Raw genomic sequence first — 20879 nt, 5'->3', positions numbered from 1 at the left:
TGCCGTGGAGAACGCTCTGCTGCCTGCAACATCCTCTAGGATGACCATTTTGGCAGTGAGTCAGTAATGGTGTGGGTTGGCATTTCTTTTGGGGATGGCGCACAGCCCTTCATGTGCTCGCCAGAGGTAGCCTGACTGCCATTTGGTACCGAGATGAGATCCTCAGACCCCTTATGAGACTATATGCTGGGGCAGTTGGCCCTGGGTTCCTCCTAATGCAAGACCATGCTAGACCTCATGTGGCTGGAGTGTGTCAGCAGTTCCTGCAAGATGAAGGCATTTACGCTATCGACTGGCATGCCCATCCCCCAGACCTGAATCCAATTGAGCACATTTGGGACATGATGTCTCATTCCATCCACCAATACCACGTTGCACCACAGACTGTCCAGCAGTTGGCAAATGCTTTAGTCCAGGTCTGGGAGGAGATCCCTTAGGAGACCATCCCCCATCTCATCAGGCGCATGCCCAGGCATTGTAGGGAGGTCATACAGGCAGGTGGAGTCCACACACACTGAGGCTCATTTTGACTTGTCATAAGGACATTACATCAAAGTTGGATCAGCCTGTAGTGTGTTTTTCCTCTTTAATTTTTGGTGTGACTCCAAGTCCAGACCTCCATGGGTTGCTCAACTTGATTTCCATTGATAATTTTTGTGTGATAATGTTGTCAGCACATTCAACTTTGTAAAGAAAAAAAGTATTTAATAGAAATATTCATTCATTCAGATCTGGGATGTCTTATTTTTGTGTTCCCTTTATTTTTTTTTATTTTTTTTTATTTTTTGAGCAGTATATTTCCACTGTCATCTGTAAATTGTATTCACTGTAAATTGAATGTGTAAAAATAACACACTGTATATAAAACATAGACATGACCACTGGTTTTTGTACTCCCCATTATGAAAGCTAGCATAAGTATTTTGTCTGCTGCCATGTTATTTTTTGGAGCCAGAAGTTATCATATAGAATGAAAGGGTGGCATTAACAGTCCCATCCATAACTGTGTGGCCTCTGCCCCCTCGCATCACCAGTAAGTTATTGCAGAAACAATCACACTCATGTTAATTATTTGGTTAAAAGTAGCTCCGTAGTGGATCTACAGCAATTGCATTAGAAATGGTTTTGTAGTGCATGGGCTTATGCAATTCACAGTGTTTGGAGTAACCCCCATATGTCTAAATGAGACTAAAAAAAGAGGCCATTTTTTTTTAGCTTGCGCAACAAGGTTTAAAAGCATGATCTCAGTCAAAGGTTGCAAAACAAACTGAAATGCGCTGATATATTCTGGACTCACAAGTATCCTAGTGTTTGGTGAGTTCATTAATCCTTTTCTGCATCTAGAGAGAGTCTCTCCTATATTGTGCACTATGCCATAAATGCAGATATTTTTGCACCTTTATAGCTTTATGACTATATTTCTCTGTGATCGTACCATGCTTGTATTGTTGATTATGCAGATGGGTTCATGATGTGGTTTAAATTAGGTTGCTGATGCTTGAATCTGTCTTGTATTTGTAAAGGTGGCCCAGTGTATAGGTTACAATTATAGAACTGCCTCTTGTAGTACTGTTTTAAATGTACATTGAACTCTTTTATTTATTCGTTTGATTTTATTTTGCATCTGTTTTGCAAGTCTAAACATTTTGCTGTGTGTATTTTAACATGGGATTGAATAACTTTTGGACCCAGCCCCAAGTGGCCACAAACCCCAAGTGGCTGCAGGTTTTTTTTACACTTATGAGGGGGCGTTTTCGGCTCCAGGAGAGGGCGTTTTCAGGAGCTGAAAACTCAGAAAACTTTCATAAGTGTAAAAAAAAGAGACGTAACATAAATTTAAAACAAAAATCCGCTCAGTTTTTTTAAGAACAGTCATCTGTGTTTAGTTGTTTTGAGAATGTATTTGCACACTTTTACAATTAATAAAAGTCAGAGACTTGTATGAGTTGGTTTTCTTTTTTAATTTTCTTTTCAATACATTATTTTAATGCTCCGGTTTGTAATCAATCATTATTATTATCTCAGATTGATTTTCACAGATAAATGTTTGTAAAATAATGGACGTTTGATTGCATTTCAAAGTCTCGTGATAACATTGGTTAGGCGTGTGAATGACGCAGTTTGGTGACCGGGGGAGGGAGGGGAGCAGAGCAGCAGTGTAGGAAAAGAGGAGGAAGCAGCAAGGATGGCGGAGTCACACCTCTGAAGGTAAAGCAGTTATTTTATTACATTAATAGTGGACGTTTTTATCCCCACAGCACGGTAACGCATTGCTCTAGAGCTAACGTACTTATCAACCTCTCGTTAAGGCGTGTGTAACGCCGATGTGTCATTTTGCGGTGGCGAGTACGAACGCACTCTTTTGTTCAGCTTCGGAATGGCCGCTGTTTTTCACTGTTTTCTTTTTTCTCGGCTCATATTCACAACGGGAACGGCGCTTAGATTCAGCGTTACAGGTTGTCGGCTCTTCGGTGTCCTTGCGTGGCTGCTCGGGTCGGGATATCAGCTGCCTTCACACCTTCACAGGATGTTCTCTTTGGGTATCTGCTACCCGTATGCACTCAGCTGGCTACAGCAGAGATTTCCCCCCCTTCGGTCGGGTCGGTCTGCGTCCGACAGCCGCTCGGCTCGGGCCTGCGTTACACACACACACACACACACATCTCTGCTAATGATTAAGCTAAGCGCTGGGTGTGAGTATTAGGGCAAATCTCGACACTCTCTCTGCACGGTCTAGCAAACACACACCAATGGTCCTTTATTGCATTATGTGCTAATGACAGCTGTTTTGATTTTCCTTGTTTGGAAAAAAAAGTACCGTTAGCTTGTAAGCTAAGTTGCTCGCTAGCTGACGGTAGCAATTTAGCAGTCTGGCATAACTGACGTTTGCCGTGCCGTTGACGCTCAGCTTAGCTGTTTTTATTTCCTGCCTTGTTGTCAGTCGTCTTAGCAGGCTGATGTTTCTCACAGTTTAAGAAAAGACTTTGCGACCTGTATTGTGTATTTTAGTTTCATGAGTGGCTTAGCTAACATAAGACATTTTAGCCTACTCGAGTTGGTTTACGACAAATAGTTGTCTTGCTTGTGGTGTTAGGTTAACAGTCACAACGTAGCATTATTAACGTCAAGGTGTTACATTCACATTACTGATAATACCCTGTCATACCCATATTAGGTGTTCATATCATGGAAATTGGATTATATTGAAATGCGACTTGACTTCTCGACCTGGTAGCTACCGTTTGTGTCGGTAGTCTGTTTCCAGGGGTTTGCCATTTGCACACGTAGCCACCAACCTAGTGGGGTCATGTGGAGTTCTGTTTAGTGGCAACAGCGATAGCTGCCACCTCACCCCTGTTGTGCAATTTTGCGTCCATCTATCATACGGAGATTCTATATTGACAGGCCTCAACTTACTGTGAAGTACCAGCAAGCAAATGACTGAATATTTCTTGAATCTGACTATGAAGCATTTCTTTGCTTCAGACGTGCTTTATTGCATTCTCTAATTAGCTGATATATCGGCACATGTATCATCTGATCCTAAAGGGATTATAATGGACAAACAAGGGAGAACAGTTCCACTCATGCCCAAATGTACTGACATTAGCAGATGGGCCCAAGATATCCTTAATGGATAACTTCATTAGTCCATGTGGGAAGTTCAAATAGCACTTTATGGTGGTGTTGTGGTTGTGTTGATGGACAAATGCATTAGCTTTTTCTGCAAAACCGTGCTTGAGTTCAGCCTCATATTTACATTGGCTAAACAAGTAGTTTCAGCTTACACACATTCACACATGAGCATGTCAGTCAGTTGTGAAGGGTGATATAAAGGCTCATCCATAATTTACCATCCTGATCAGACAGGTTTGGCTGAGTAGTTGCATAATTTCACATAAAGTTATGACTGTCCTTTGTTGACTAATTAGGTTTTCCAGTCATATGTATCCAGTTAAAATTGTCTTTCTTTTGTGGATTTTGTAGGGTTTAGCTAAGTAGTTGAATGATTGCTTAGGTGGGGTTGTAGGCTTACTGCAATGTTAACACCCACTGGGCCATGTTTGCGTAGCAGGAGCAAGTTGGTTTGCGTTTATCCTTAGTACACTAGACTTTCTTGGTCTGACTAAGCACACCCAGTACCACAGCATTAACAGTATCCTAGTTCTGACAACTGACCAAACCTTTTCCGTATGTGTGTGCTGTCTTTAGGTTGAACAGTCCCCCCCAAAATTATGTTGTCATTGTACATGTTTTATGGCTTTTTCTTAGACCTCAGTATGTGTAGCGCATGTTTAGACTGAGGTGTAAAATAATAACGATAATCTTGGTGTGTACTATAGCCTCGGGGTTTACAGATGAGCCAAGTAAGGTTTCACTATGAGGATTAAGCCTGGGATATAGAACCTTTTGGTTACACATAACTCAGACCACATAACATATTAATTGCTGACCTGGTTATGATTTGTCTGTTTTCAGTGTCTGCTAACTGAATATGAATGCACCTTTTTCCTGTTTTTTAAGAACAAATGAACCCTCATCCAAGTCTTTTTAGAAAGAGATTGGCTGCTGTAATGTGTTTTATATTAACACAAAGGTACCATAGCGAGCCATGGGGTAGCAGATGCAAAAAAAGCTAGCTAGCTTATTGCTAACTCCTGACCGGGAAATTATGCCTCAGCAGGAAATCTACTCTGTAGCTACATCATAACCACAAACCCTTCTGAAACTCTACACCATAACCTGACGTGTAGCTTCCTAGAAATGTAACTACACTTTGTGTCGACGCAGCAATATCTCTTGTGCATTTCTGGCTACTTTTTCACTGCAGATTTTATATTTAGCATTGAGAGAATAACAATCATTGTCTCAGTAATAACAAATAATAACCATAACATCAATATAAGGAGTCACAGATGTCAGCAAATTGCTGGATGTAGACTACTGAAACTATAAGAACTGATGTGAGGGAATGTTCAAAGTGCAAAACTAGAGTGATGCACATAGAGAAGAAAAGGTACACTGATCATTCTACATGGTGTCTGAGTTTCTTTACTTTTAGGAGCACTTTGGGGAAACTGTTGTTGTGACTTGGGGAGAGGCACTATATAAATAAAATTGTGTTGACTTGGATTAGATAGGACATTAAATTACATGCTAAACCAGCTGAAAACCTACTCTAATATTAGTTTCCAGTGGTGTATTTTAATGTATGTAATATTTATTGTAATAAGCCTTAATAATATCTATATAAGTTCTTCTGAGAGATGAGTTTAAAATGTTATTTGTTGAGAAAGTTTATGTTGAGAAAAAGTTTTCAAGTAGTAGCAGTTTTCTGTAGAGATCAATGCTCTTTTTTCATTCAATAAGATGACCTTATTTTATAAGTTATTTTTCTTTTTGGTGCGAAATGATTTTTTTCAGGCATATCAACGCTGCCATAAATGTTATCTTAAGGTGGAGTCAGTTTGCCATCAGTTTATGATTCAAATGGTTCAAGTTGGCAATTGCATGCAATCTGTTTATGATAACACAATAATTATCTGTGATAAATGGTCAAAAATCAAATATCTATTGCTATCATATATTTGTATAATTTATCAGAAATTCATATTAAACTACTACATTTGCACCCAGCAACTTTCCTAATAAAAAGGAGTATAACCAGAATACATCCAGCTGGAAACCAGCTGAGTCAAGTCTCCTGGAATTGTGCTCATTCACAATAACGCATTCAGACTGATGGCAACATATTGGCAATTTGTCTGCATTTATAGCTTAGATAAAAATTATTTGCAAACCTTTAGCAGTCTCACTTGAGTGATTGCAGTGAGTTTAACTAAGACTGTGACTATTTGCAGAAAGGTTGCCTCCTATCTGGCCACCTGTACAGTCACCTTGCGATCAAAAGTGGTTGTGATTGTGAAACACTCAAAATCTGAGCAATCATTCAGACACCACAGCATGCGAAAAAATTTGATGCCATCACCAATTTTTGTAGATGCAACGAGGTTGCTGTCCTATTTTTATTTGTGTGAGTGAGCTGTTAGCTTGTTCTGAATTAGGAGGTATCTTTGTCAAGCTGAGTGTGTTCAGATTTTTTTTTTCCCTTGTAATTTCCTTGCAACAAAATGTTTGTTGGGCTAACATTATCTCAGGATTGGTGGTGCACAAGAGTATTTTAATTTCCGTAATACATTATTGATATTTGGTGTCCCTGTATCGATAGGGTACTGGCAGTCGAGGTATCAAAATCTCTAATATTTGTGTCAGTTTTTCTCTCACCCGTACTGGCTATAGCATATCCCCACTCGAAAGGTTGGTGTCACATGTTGTCAGTCTTTAGCATTTGAATATATGTATTGCTGTTAGATTCTATTTATTATCATTTGTCATTGTGCAGCAACCTAGCAAAGTGAGGGGCTTTTGGATGCTGCCTGCTGGAGCAAATGTTAAAATGATCCAAATTGAGCAGGACTCCAGTATTTATAGCCAATCATTACATTCATGCAAGTGGGGACTTGTCTTAACCTAGTTAGAGATGGAAAAGTGGCTGAATATCTTGAATCTGTAGTTGTTCAACAGCCCTCTTACCTGTTGGTGCTTCTTCTTAATGTTTTCTGCTATTATCCTTCTGAAATGAGAATTTATTTGCTCATTTAAATATTAAAGCACTTACTGATTTTATAGAAACCACTGCATTTATTTGAGAGATACAAGTCACAATACCCTTGTTTTGCTTAGGGAAATGTTTTACTGTCATTGCTATTGACAATGATGATATGATAATCACAAATTCAGGGTTTATCCTGCATACAAAGAATTTTGGTCCCACCGAGAGGTTTTGGTCACTCCCAAAGGAAATGTTCCAGGATTTTAATAAAAGTATTTTTGACCATTTCATTCATTGAAGCATAAAATGCATTCTAGTTTATCAGATTGCCATAAATGACACACAGAGTCTTTGCCTTATCTATGAGGCAACTGTTCTTTGGTGCTTAGTCCCAAGGACAAATTAAGCAGGATACCCATGAAATAACAGTATATTTCTCATTAGTTGACTGTATTCGGGTAAAATCAAGTGGAGCAAAGCTCAAAGGGAGGGGACAATATTGCTTTTCTCTCTTGGCTTCATTTTTAAATGTATGTATGTAAATGTATGTAGCCTAAATGTTGGTCTTATGGAGCCAGGAGTTGCCTTAATCTGTTTTCTTGTGCTTCAACTATATCAGCAAGAGAACAGCCAGTGCCTCAGACACGACTAACTCCACTATCAGTAGAAGAGCTTGTAGCATTCTGACCTTTGTCATCATATTCAGGATTGTTTTGGCAGCTGTCTTACTTCCAAAAATTTGGCGTTGATATTGGTTCATTTTTGGATTAAGGAGCATCCACAGTTGTTTAAGAACTTGAATTTCATTTCCAGTAATGTGACAAGTTGCCTTAAACTCTTTCTTTACCAGCACACATATGGTGAACTAAAAAAAGCAAAGGAGTGGAGAAAAATCAGAGAAAGTTGATTCCATTCATTTGGATGTAGCATGACTTATTCAGTCTCAGTTCACATTAGGTTTCTCTAACCTTATAAACAGTACTTTTGCATAATGACCAAAACTAGCACCACTGACTAACAGTGAGCCATGAGCTCAGTTTCACGATCATTACTATGCAAATAGTCGTGACCATTGATCAATGATCATGTCTACCATTCACAGAGAGGAGAGAAACTTGCAGATTTAAAAGACAGCAGAATGCATTGGACTCTTAACTGCACTGAATTGAAATCAATGTGCATATTGGGTGCATAACATACAATGACTCTTATAAGTCTATAACTGCATTCAAATCTATACAGATGTTTTTTTTTTTTTTTTTTTTTTTTACTTGCAGTTTGTTATAGCCAGAATGAAGTAAAAGGACAGGGACGGAGAGTACAGCCATAAAAGGAAGTTGCTTACACAGTTTGGTTTACATTGCTCCAGTAGTTGGACTGGCCTGGGTATTCTCATTTTCTTTAAATAATTATTTAGTACACACTAGCCTGTTAGAAACAGCGTTAGCTGTTTAACTTATTTATGACAGACAAAAAGAGCAGTGGATACTTCATTTTATTATTTACAGAAACACACTACAAGGCTTTCTGTCATGTAAGGGGTGCTACTATTGACCAAACATTTCTTTTACCCAAAAGGTCATATGACCTGTTGTTGTGGGAACTTCATGCTTTGAAAGCCACTTCTAAAGATTACTCTCAGCAGTCCTAACCTTTTCACTTAGCTCTGATCCTGAGCCAAACCTGCCTCTCTTTTTGCCACAGCTTAGCCTGTACTAGTCCTGGAGAGCTTTACACAGTCATCAAGGTGCACCAGCAAGAGGCTAAACAGAGACGGCTGCCAGAGAGAGGCTGCCTTGGTTTGCCACATAAAGATCCAAAGGACCGTGTTTTGTCTGGGAGTATTTGAGACAAGTACCACGCATGTATATTCTTTAAGATCCCTTCTTGTCTGCTCTAGACATCTAGGGCATAAGTATTGGCTCAGAAGTCAATATGATCATTTTGTTGTAAATTTTGTATGGGGTGGTTAAGTGGAGTGTTAGACTTAGAGCAATGCAGTGTTTGTTTTGTAGTTGGTGTGAGGTTATGCTCGAGTGTATTAAACAGATTTCTTGATGTGGCAGAGCACACTCAATACCTAATATCCTAATTATAATGACAGCACATGAAACCTGTTAAATTAGGAGTTTTTTTTTTTTTTTTTTTTTTTTTTAAAGAAAGAATAAGGAAGAATATTGTCAGGGTATCTTGTTTAAATGCCAGTGAAACACAATAAGCGAAACATGTTCCAGCAGTTTTCCAGCAATGTCGCATGTTCAGTACAACAATGAGTGTACTGTAAGTAGTTAACTTAAGTGGGTGGATATCAGCTGAACAGCTAAAACAGTATAAAGTCAACATTTGCTGACTCTTGACTTGTTAACCGTAGACCTGTAGTAGCATCCATCATCCTTTCCCCCCCCCTTGTATGAAACGGTTTACCTATCTTACCCATCTCGCCTGATCTCTATACCATGCCCTTTTCACACAGCTGAGTTTTTCACTGACAGAAAAACCAGATGAAGAAAAAAGTCACAGCCCTAGTCACATAACTTGAGAGACTGGTCCGCGATCTGATAGTAACCAATTATGTCTGGTAAAAGATACGGAGGAGGCAGGTGGGGGATTGCTCAACCGGTTTTGACTGGTTGCCTGAGGTTGCTGGGAAATTGACTTAAAAATTCCTTACCAACTGGCAAGTGGTTTCAGGAGGCTGCTTGCTGCTGTCGCAAAGAGATATACGCTGCTGCACTGAAACCCTCCTTCCAATTTCTTTGGTCAGTAGGTTGCTGTGGTCACTTGTTGGTATTGAATACGCAAATATGTCTGAAAACATTTGCTGACCTTCGAGCGGTTGTGAAAGTGTGATACAAACTCGAAATGGACAGTTTTCTTTTCATTTAAAATAAAAGTTAGTCCTTAACACTCAAACCACCACGTTTCAAAAAAGTGCAACTATTTACTATGAAGGTTAGTGGTCTGAATTTCCTATTTGTATCACACTCGTTAACAGCGGCAACCTGCTAGTGATCAAATCAATCACCCTCTTTTCAGTTCTTGCAAATTCACACACTGGCAGCCAGCAGCCTGCTGTCAAACGGTCCGGGAATACACGCTTCTCCCTAGCAGCCAGATGTTTTCAGGGAATCACTGCCTGGTTTCTAGACCAAGGTGACTAAGGCCTAATGAGATAATATAGAAGAGTATCTCAGTAGTCACATTAAGCTCTAATTCAAAAATCAGTACAGTCAGAAATAGCCTCCTGTTTTCTGTCAGTTGATGATGATGATGGTTCACTACAGCTACTCCACTCACATTAATTTCGTGCCTTTGCAAACCCAGACATCTCTGTGTTGCAAGTGTTGATTCTATGTGGAGAAACGATAGTGAAGGCAGATCCAATGTATTAAACTCTCATAATGATGATGATGATAATAATGATTTTACGCATTAAAGAGGAAATGAGATAAAAAATTACCTTTATTGGCAAGCTATTGCTGCTCATTTTGACAATCTTTGATCTCGGCATTGTCATATATCAGCACAACTCTAAGAAGCATGTTTACATTTTATTCTCATCGTTTTTGTCAGTTTTCCTATACACATTTTCTGATCTTTGCCCACTACAAGAGGACTAAAGATTTATTGTAAATGGTAATGAGAACCGCATTCTTTTAGTAGGAAACACTTTTAGGATTCATCATCAGAGTAGAAAATATTTCTAAACATTTTGTTCTTAGAAGTCCTTTCAGAATAGGGTTGTTCTTTTTTGTCAGAACTGCCAGGAAAGAGTTAAAAGAAGAAAAAAAAAATGTAGCAGAAAGTGACAGACAGCAAGTTGAAATTTACTGTCAAAATCCAAAGTGTTATATTTGTAAAGTGTGAAAATAAAATTGCAAATTTAAACAAAATTTCTGTTTTTCTCCCACAGCAAATGTCGGAGGAATTTAAAAGAAAAAAAAATAACCCTCATTGACCTTTGCAACGGGAAAGAACTTCCATCCGAAGGTCCTGGGATTGTGTGCTGTTCAAACACTTAAGCATGTGGCCTATGGATGCCACAGTCCAGCTACTTCAAAGGATTTTTTCTCACATGGCATTTTAACAAAGGGACAAAGTATCATAAGTATCCAAAAAGTCTTTGGATCCAAAGGCCTTTAGTCCAAGGGTAATTATAAATGTGTGGGCCTGCACAGGAATGTGTTTTTTAAAAGCCTCTTTGGCTGTCTGTCCTGTTTTTTTGGAATAAGTAACCTGACAAGAGAGACTCCCATGAGCAATCTTGTAGGTTCCCCGATAACGTCGACATGAGTAGTACTTTAGGTAAAGATAAAGAAACGAAAGAAAAGGACCCCAAAGGTGGTCCGGCCGGCTTAGTGAAGGATGGGGGCAAAGACCCGAAGACCAAAGGGAAAGATGCCAAAGAAGGAAAGAAGGACACCAGCAGCTCAACACCAGGTGTTGCCTTCTCCGTTGACAATACGATAAAGCGGCCAAACCCGGCAACAGGTACACGCAAGAAGTCCAGTAATGCAGAGGTGATCAAAGAGCTTAACAAATGTCGGGAGGAGAATTCGACGAGACTGGATCTGTCCAAGCGGTCCATTCACACTCTGCCCACTTCCATTAAGGAGTTGACACAGTTGACTGAACTCTACCTATACAGCAATAAGCTGCAGAGCCTGCCAGCTGAGGTGGGTTGCCTATCAGGCCTGGTCACTTTGGCCCTCAGTGAGAACTCACTGACCAGTTTGCCTGACTCCCTGGACTCCCTGAAGAAGCTTCGAATGCTTGACCTCCGACATAACAAGCTAAGAGAGATACCACCAGTCGTCTATCGCTTGACATCTTTGACAACGCTGTACTTGCGCTTCAATCGCATTACAACAGTGGAGAAGGACATCCGAAACCTATCCAAGCTCACCATGCTCAGCATTCGTGAGAACAAGATCAAACAGCTACCTGCTGAGATAGGTGAGTAAAATGGAAATGAACTCTTCAGATGAAGGAAGGACAAAAGACAGCCTTTTTCTCATTGGCTGTAAGAAGATTCCAGTGTAAGGGAGTGATTGACCATGGGTTTGAAATATTTAGCTGTATTAATTTTCAATTGGGGTGTATAGCCATTTTTTTTTAATGTATACAATTCTACAACATCCCTATACACAGTCTCCTTCAGCTCCAGCAGTACTACATAGACCATTACTATAGTCCAAAATCACAAACTAATAACAGCATTGCAATTGTCGATGTTCTCTCTAACGTACTGTAATCCCGTGCATTTAAAAGTTATTGCTGTTAACTTGGCTGTTCCAATTTGGGGAAAAAAAATCAGTTCTGCACACTTGAATCTGTATTTTAATCTCTTTATGTGGAATGAAACATAAGGCTTAGAAGTTGTCAGTGAGGCCAGTGTATAATATTGAAAACACTCTTGTTGAATTAGTAGTTTTTGTATTTTGTGTGCATCTTCCTGCAGGGGAGCTATGCAGCCTCATTACTCTGGACGTTGCCCATAACCAGTTGGAACACCTACCGAAGGAGATTGGACATTGCACACAGATAACTAACCTCGACTTGCAGCACAATGAGCTCTTGGACCTCCCAGAGACTATAGGTAATATAACTACATCATTTGTATTCATCAGTTTGTATTTTTGTGAAAGCTTTTTTTTATTTGTTTTGTTTTCCCCCAAACCTTGTGAATGCAGCTACATTTATTAATGATACAAGAAAAACCTGTAAAAATGTTTTTGGTTACTGTTTCAGGAAACTTGGCAAGCATAAATCGCTTAGGTCTGAGGTACAATAGATTGTCAGCTATTCCCAGATCTTTAGCGCAATGTCGAGAACTGGAGGAGCTAAATCTTGAAAACAACAACATTTCAGTGTTGCCAGAGGTAGGTAGACCATGGATTTTTTTATCACAAATGTAATATGATGTGTTTGTGGTCTGCTCGTGAATATATCCAGTGTAAAAACCAACTGCATACACCAACAGCTGTGACCTGCTCATATGATTCCTGCCATGCTACTGTTTCTGTATTTGGTCAGGGTCTGCTGTCAAGTTTGGTCAATCTGACGAGTTTAACACTGGCAAGAAACTGCTTCCAGTCGTACCCTGTGGGTGGGCCATCCCAGTTCTCAACCATTTACTCTCTCAACATGGAGCACAACCGTATCAACAAGATCCCCTTTGGCATCTTCTCCAGGGCAAAAGTGTTAAGCAAGCTTAACATGAAGGTATAGTTACACATTTGTAATACAGTATACAAATAATATCTTTTGGATAAATTATCTCCATTTTGTCTGCTGTCTTATTTTTGCCAAAGTCTGGTGGTAGTAAGGTATCACAAGATGATAAAACGGGTGAATATTAAGCCTGGTTTTTACCGCAGACATATTTGACTTGTCGTAAAAAGAAAGGTCCAGGTGGACAATGGCTCTGTTATAGTCAAGTGTTCCAGTAAGCTGTGACTGTGAGCCAGCATGAGCAATACTAGGAGGCTGAAACTGGGGGAACTAAATTTAATTCAAACATCATTATTGAATCTGTGCTGTGACATGTTAAAATATCTTCAGAGAAGAAAAACCACAGGAACATCAGGTATTGAACTGAAGCTTTGTTATACCTGAGCAATACTGAGTGACATACAAAAAGTTATGCACTCATGTGAATTCATAGAAAATTTAGATATACTGACTGAGCAGGGATACTGATGATGACATACGGTAGTAAAAGTTATGCACTCATGTGAATTCATAGAAAATTTAGATATTTAAAAAAGCAACAAATCTGACATGAGAATTTCTGATCTGTGATACTTGGTCATCAACATTCTGCGAGAAACGTGTTTGATTTGCGAAAGTTTGTGCCTTTACACCCGGAGTTCTAATAAAACCTGAAGGTAGAGTCCTGGCCCTAGCCCTGTCAGTGTAGCAGACATGATGACGGATGATGATGGCAGCAGCAGCCGTTCTCCTCTGCGTGAGTAGCTTAATGTTGTTCGTGTGTAATTAACGTTGAGTAGGCTAACCACAATTACATTAATGCATGTAAGGTAGTTACATGCGGCTGTTTTCTTGTTTGATGGCAGATACTCCTTCACCCTGGCCAAAAAGGCTAAAATGACCAAAAGAAAAAGTGGAAAACAGTTAAACATGAGAGGTTTTGGACAAAGTTTGTGTTTTTCCATTGTTTAAGCACTGCTTCCAGCCAAGAGTGAGAACATATATGCCCTAAAGCTGCAGAAAAGGCTAACATTGAAAAAGTCAAATACCGGTTTGGCACTGGTATCGGATAAAACCTAAACGGGGAAAAACTGTTGTACATACTGGTGTACACGTTGGGTCTTCTTAAAGTGTCATTTCAAAATATATGTTTTATTTTAAGAAGCATATCTAATGTAATCCATCAGTCTGCTCACCCCATGTAGTTGACCGACTGAATTGTCAGTTATATTGCTAATAACGCTATTCCTTTGTCTTCGCTCAGGACAACCAGTTAACAGCACTGCCTTTGGATTTTGGTACATGGACTAGCATGGTTGAACTTAACCTGGCCACCAATCAGCTGACTAAGATCCCAGAGGACATCTGTGGTCTTGCTTCTCTGGAGGTGAGTCTTTCATGTAGTGTGATTGATTTTTTGTTTTTGTTTTTTTTGTTTTTTTTTTCCCCTCAGCACAATATCCAAGAGATGATATTTGGTACAGATTCATAATAAATTGGGAACTTATCTTTGAGGCTAGTGATTTATTAAATAAACGCATATCAGCTGCTGTTGCTTTTTTTGGGTTTATTTTTTGGTTTATTTGTGACGTTTAATTGCTTAATTCTGTGAATCATTATATTTAATAGTGCCAAGCTGTCTGGTAGGGCTGCACGATTAATCGTTAGAAAATCGCGATCTCGATTCATACTTATGTGCGATCTCATTTCCAAATGACAATGATTTAAAAAAAAAAAAAAGACGACGACGACGATTGCACCGCATTTTGATCCGGGATGTAATCTGCATGAAAACAAGCGCTCCCTCTTCCTGCTCAACAAATGACAAGGGCGGAGCCTTATACCACCTGATACAGAAGCTGTGCCGTGATGCTCAAATTGGCAGGGGAAAAAACAACGGAGAACACGTCAGGGATGACGAGAAAGTGACAGGAGAAAATCCATCCCGGCCAACCACCCAAACATCAATAACGGGAACCTTATACAGCGCTTCCCTACACATCGAACTCCCGCAGGCACAAAGAAATTACGGAGGCTATTACTTATCACCTGACCAAAGATATATCAACACTGTGCAAAACGAGGGATTTAGGAAAATGATCAACACCCTAGACAAACGCTACACTGTGCCGTCCCGCAACTATTTTTCTATTGTTGCACTACCTGCTCTATACATGCAGTGTCGAGCAACGGTGGAGACGGAATTTCAAGCAGTACAACATTTTGCGGCAACCACAAAATGTGAGGCATTTATTGTTTTTATGTTTATTTATTGTTTTTGTGTTCAGTTTCAACTGTTACGAAGTTGATGTGCAGTTAATAAGTGCAATAAATATTTATATTGGAAAAGAAAATCGTGAGAGAATCGTGATCTCAATTCTAAGCAAAAAAATCGCGATTCTCATTTTATGCAAAATCGCGCAGCCCTACTGTCTGGTTTTGTTCCTTATTTTAAAAAAAAGATCTCATTGTCTTCACAGGTGTTAATATTGTCCAATAATCTTCTCAAGAAGTTACCACATGGTATTGGGAATTTGAGAAAGTTAAGGGAGCTTGACTTGGAGGAAAACAAGTTGGAATGTCTACCTAATGAAATCGCTTATCTTAAAGATTTACAGGTAAGCCTTCCATTGCTAAAATTGTCTGGTTGCTCTGATTTTTGTTGTATATAAAGGTTTAAGCAGAACCAGGAAGTTTTCACATGTAATATTTAAATTTTTTAAAGATTTTTTGTTGTTTCAACAATTTTAAAAACTAAGATCCTAATCCTTTATCATAGAAATCACTTTAGTTTTAAGGAGCAGATTACAGGACAGCCTGTCTACACATTAGATAATCATCCACAGTTGGTCTCCAGCTGGTAAATGCTGTGGCATACAGTGGAATCAGAAGCCTTTGTACAGTTTCATTGTGCTACCTTCGTTTCAGAAACTGGTGTTGACAAATAATCAGCTGACTATGTTACCCAGAGGAATCGGCCACCTCCTCAACCTGACTCATCTGGGTTTGGGGGAGAACCAGCTGCAACACCTTCCTGAGGAGATTGGTCAGTACTCCTCTTATACCCGTTCTGAAAATCTCCTTTATGACAAAGCAAATACATTTAACCATTATTTTTTCCATAAAAGCTAAGTGTAACCATTAGGGTTTAAGAGCTTAACAGTCCACAGTATGTCCCACCTCTGACCCTTCCTCCCAGTGACTGGACCAACCTGGATAGCTTTGTTACTGTTGCGTTAAGCCAGAGATTAAAATGAGTGGGGAAAGAAGCTAAAGGTTAGTGTATTTATAGAGTGTTTAGGCAGAGAGAAGAAGTAGGTTATAGATGTGGTATAGAGGTATTTGGATTTTCTTTTGAAGCAGTAACAGTGCAACATTTATGGTTTGTAAGACTTGAAATTTGTATAGCTAATGAAAATTGGAGATTTGCCCATAGTGTAGCAGTCTTTCCTTCCCCTCTTAATAGCCATTAATGATTTTTTTCTGAGCTTGGTTTAATTTGGTCTTTCTAATATGAATGAATTGCGTTGTTGCCCTTCAATTTCACTAACATATGAAGGCTTTCAAAAGGACACTAACTGGCAGTTTGTATTATTACTAGTTGCAGCCTTAGGTATCATGATCAGTAAAGTTTATTGCAAAACATTAAAAGGAAACCTCTTGCAATATAAATAAAATACTTTTATTCTTGAAGTGGTAGTTACTACAGCAGCTTTGCACAGTTTAATTCTTAATAATCCTTAAATATCTTTAACTTCACTTTGGTGCGCCCCATCCACTAACTAGACAGACCTATTTTAGGTCCCCTGCTTTTAGCCCAAGTTTATTCTCATTGGCTGTCTCTTTGAACAATAGGTTGGTGAGGCCGTTTTGCTCAGAGCCAGAGGTGTCTAACAGAGATGACCGGAACCTAGTCTGACCTGAGCTTTTTGGCTCGCTGGAATTATTTGCACTTATGCTTACCTCATTTGCTATTTCATGTGTGCTTAAAGTGCATCAAAATTAATATCACACTAGATAAAGGAGCTATCATTGAAAAATTGTATTTTATTGACACAGTTTCCCTGGATGACAGTATACGCTTCAACTAACACTGCATAATGTCTGTCCTCAGGCACACTGGAGAATTTGGAGGAACTGTACCTCAACGACAACCCCAACCTGCACAGCCTTCCATTTGAGCTGGCCCTCTGCAGTAAACTGTCCATCATGAGCATAGAGAACTGTCCCCTCACCCACCTGCCACCCCAGATTGTCGCAGGAGGCCCTTCCTTCATCATTCAGTTCCTCAAGATGCAGGGACCATACCGTGCCATGGTCTGAGCCAAGAGCAGCTCAATGCCAGTCCTGATTAACTGCAAACCCTCCACTTGCTCTGCAGCCTTTTGCCTGCCCACCCTCATTATGTGTATCATACACTGTAAAGAAAACACACTCGTCACAACAGGTGTCGGTGGGGCAAATAAAAAGAGGATACTGAGGAGGAAAATGTTTCTTTTTATCATCCTTGGGCAGAAGCAAAGCAAACCTTTGGAGACTTGACTTCTGTGTTTCTCCAGTTTATCACGGTCATTTTAGGACGCCAGTCCATCACCCGTAACTCGTCTTTCATTCCGAATCATACAAGAGGAATTATTTCCATCTATTTGCCAAAACTGAAGATATATAAAGTTATATATATTGAGTAACTGTGAGCTAAGTGGCAAGTCTTTCAACCATATAAACCATGCTCCCATTGCCAATGTATTTACGGTAATTACAAGCATCTATTATGTGAGCAAGGATACAATTGTATGCAAAAACAAACAAAAAAAGTCTTTGGAACTTTTAATTTACTGCTGCTGCCGTGATTTTTAACGTTGTCATCTTGTTATATATTCTTTTGACTCTCCCATTTTTAAAACATCTTTTTAAACATCATCTTCCCTTGACATAAATTGTGTTAATTGCTTCTTGACTATAGAGAACAAAGGTCTAATGATGGTGTTCTTTTTTTGGTATTTTGTTTTCTTTTTTTTAACCTTTTTTTTTTTTTTTAAATGTGCCTATGTTTAGAGTGAACCAGTGGTTTATTTCTAAACACAGTTGACCACAAGAGTACAAAGACATAAATTATTTCGATAACTTTTTTTTAAATTACTGCTGTTACTTTTTGTTTTTACTTTTTTAGGGTCTTTTTTTAAATAAATAGCAGCAGGAGATAATAAATGCATACATAGAGAAATGCCAATCACACATGCTTGAAAAACAGAAGCAACTTGGACTTTTCTCCAAAACAGGCGGTGCTGTGGGCCCTGTCTATATTGATTTTGTGTTACAAAAAGGTATTGAGAAACATCAGAACATACATAGGTGATGGGATAAATGATGTTTTTATATATTAATACAAATACTGGTTGTTGCCTTGAGTGCAATTTTTAGTTATGTTTACTTGTTTGATATTATCTTCAGTGTTGGGTTGCATAGCTGTCATCCAGTTGATCATTGACCAACATATCAAGCGTTTTTAAAGACGTTTTGAGCTTCTGGAGCAAGTGGTGAGTGTATGAGAGTTTAAAAGAAGAAGAAGGAGAAGAAAAACATTTATAATAAAACATTGGCCGGTAACTTCTTTAAAGTTCTTTCTTTTTTCTTTTTTTAAAAATATCTTTAATTTTCTGTAGTTTGTTTTCACAGGGTCGAGTTAAGAATCTTAATAGCATCATGCAAACTATTCCCTTGATTTGTATTGATTTGTAACTTAATTTTTTTTAAAGATATCTTTGTTGTCCCACACTGTCCCAGCAATGCTGCTGCTTGTATGCACTTTTTATTTGCATTCTCTATATTAAGACAAAAAAAAAAAAATCAGTAGTCTCTCATTGATTATTTTGAATGGGGGCATTTTGTTTCAGAAGTATTTTATTTGTTAAACGGTTGTAAATTTGTATCAATTAAATATAAATGCTGAGTTTCACTGGCTCAAAATAAATGGTAACTTTCTTTGGGGAAGGTTTTCCTTTCAGTCGCAAAGGAACCTGCTCTCTTGAACTGTAAAAAAAAGGGTCTCTCTGGGTGTGAGACAGTTTTAATATTCACATATCCTGCTTTCTCCGTTGCAAGCATAACTGCTAACTGCAGTTCAAATGAGCCCAGTTTATTTTAAATCAATTTGTTTTGGGGTTTTTTGTTTCAAAATGATAAAATGTGCTTTCAGTTAGTATTATTTCCTGTGACTGTGCATTTTAAAAAACCCAACAAAAGGTAATCAAACCAAACTTTTTTTTTTTTTCTTTAAGATGTTTTGCATCCCAATTCTATATTCAATCATGGATCTGTTTTTGTATTGACATGTGTGGGCCTACTTTCTCTGCAGCAGCTTGGTGTGTTTTAGTGGGTTGTGTTGGCCACTCTTCTCAACAGGAAGCCCAAGTGACGTAAGCACCACAGCTCACATTGGGGTTGGGTCGGGGTCAGGGTCGGGGGAACAATGAAACGCTGCTTCTAATTTACCAGCAGAACCTGTTGCTGCTTTTCATGGACTTAAACATATGCTGTTCCGAGACAGAGGGAGCCGAGTAGGGCAGGAGAAGGGAAAACGATCCACTCCCAAGAACGATAGAGACTTCACTCGAAAACCTGACAAGGGACAAATCCACTGACCTTTTCGGTTAAGCATCAGGCCCGGTGGTTTTCACACAGATCAAATCGTTTGGACACAACGATGAGACAACACAAGGTGCATATTTGAGCTTAACGCAGTTACAGTACAAGACTGTCGGAAAAAGACAAAAAAATTGTAAAAAGGGCTTTCTGTGTTCACGCTCAACAACACACCGGAGGCATTGCATTCCTGGGTTTTATATAAAAGCTTTGGAAGTTTCTTTTGTTTTGTGTGTGTATTTACTTTTAGCTGTAAACAATTGTGTGAAAAATGCCTTCAACGAGTACTCAAAAGTGAGATGTGCATTAGGTATGCAGCGTGAGCGCTGTGACCCATTTTTACATTCAGTCTCTCTGTTTTACTTTATTCATGTGCCATTTTGCAAGGCTGAGAATGCCAGGGTATGAAGAGACGAGATGATGGGAGGTGAGGCATGAACTGAGCAGGGCTGATCGGCTGGAGAGCATTTATCAGATCGTGGAATGTAGTTTTAATGTTCTGAGGAGGAGATGGAGATCACCGACCGGTCCATTCAGTTCCAGGTGCTGACCTGTTGCTGCAGGTGGTGATGATGTATTGCGTACTGGTGCATCCAAAATAATTGGAGTATTTTGTTTATTTTTCTATCGTTTGTGATTTTAGGCCATCGAGAGCATCACAGAATCAGTCATTTTGCTCCTTTTGCTTTTTTGTTTCTGGATCATACGAATCGTCATTTTCTTGCCTTGTTATTTTGTACAGGAAACAAGCATGTTGAACACATATTTGACATGATTTGTCTGGGTCAGAATCGGGCGTTTTTGCATAGAAGATTTCGATTTAGTGGCTATTTGGTGTATCTGCAAATGCTCCCTTTTTGTATATTGCAAAGGGTGTCGAAGCATTGTGTGGCAATGCTTATCCTACTTAATCTACATTGACAAGCAGCCTTAATGGTCTTTTTTATGTGTTTGTTTGGCTATTCCTTGTGTCTATGGCCACTGACTGTACTTGATGACAAGCAACTGGTTGTTACAATGTAAATTTGGGTCTAGTTTCTTCTGTCTTATTTTTCCTTTTACTCTGTACAGTAATCTGACGTTATGGTAGGCTCAGTATTACAAAATCTGTAATGTGATGAGTTTTTCAAGAAAACAGAGCGCAATGGAAGATGATGCCATTATGCTACCAAGTGGATGTGCATTAGCTTACGTCTCCCTTGTCTTTGGCATTAAAGGGGAATTCCACCAACACTGACTTGCATTGTTATTTTGCGAAGAACAACGTATTTATTTTTTTAATATCTTATTCTCTGCAGTTATATCAGGTTTAATTCAGGAGTTTTGCAGAGGGACTAAACTTCATTTGTTGAGAATAAATCTATATTGAGATTAGGTAGTTTTGGACATGTTTTCAGAAACAAGACAAACA

General features: G+C 39.0%; 1 protein-coding gene across 1 annotated transcript; it reads left to right on the top strand.

Moving 5' to 3' along the window:
• Positions 1-2110: 2110 nt before the first annotated feature.
• Positions 2111-20699, top strand: shoc2 (SHOC2 leucine rich repeat scaffold protein). Its single transcript, XM_031727446.2, has 9 exons — positions 2111-2208; positions 10527-11569; positions 12075-12212; positions 12365-12495; positions 12650-12838; positions 14091-14213; positions 15307-15444; positions 15755-15872; positions 16941-20699. Exons 2-9 carry the CDS (start codon positions 10903-10905, stop codon positions 17147-17149), a joined length of 1713 nt encoding a protein of 570 aa, XP_031583306.1. The 5' UTR covers positions 2111-2208; positions 10527-10902; the 3' UTR covers positions 17150-20699.
• Positions 20700-20879: the final 180 nt, after the last annotated feature.

Source organism: Oreochromis aureus, linkage group 6 (genome assembly GCF_013358895.1).
Source record: "Oreochromis aureus strain Israel breed Guangdong linkage group 6, ZZ_aureus, whole genome shotgun sequence".
Lineage (NCBI taxonomy): Eukaryota > Metazoa > Chordata > Actinopteri > Cichliformes > Cichlidae > Oreochromis > Oreochromis aureus.
This window is presented reverse-complemented; position numbering and strand designations above follow the sequence as displayed.

Coding starts and splice junctions, on each gene's coding strand:
- shoc2 (XM_031727446.2), top strand. CDS start 10,903: ATGAGTAGTACTTTAGGTAAAGATAAAGAAACGAAAGAAAAGGACCCC. Junction 12,213..12,364: donor GGACCTCCCAGAGACTATAG/GTAATATAACTA, acceptor TTACTGTTTCAG/GAAACTTGGCAAGCATAAAT. Junction 14,214..15,306: donor GTGGTCTTGCTTCTCTGGAG/GTGAGTCTTTCA, acceptor TTGTCTTCACAG/GTGTTAATATTGTCCAATAA.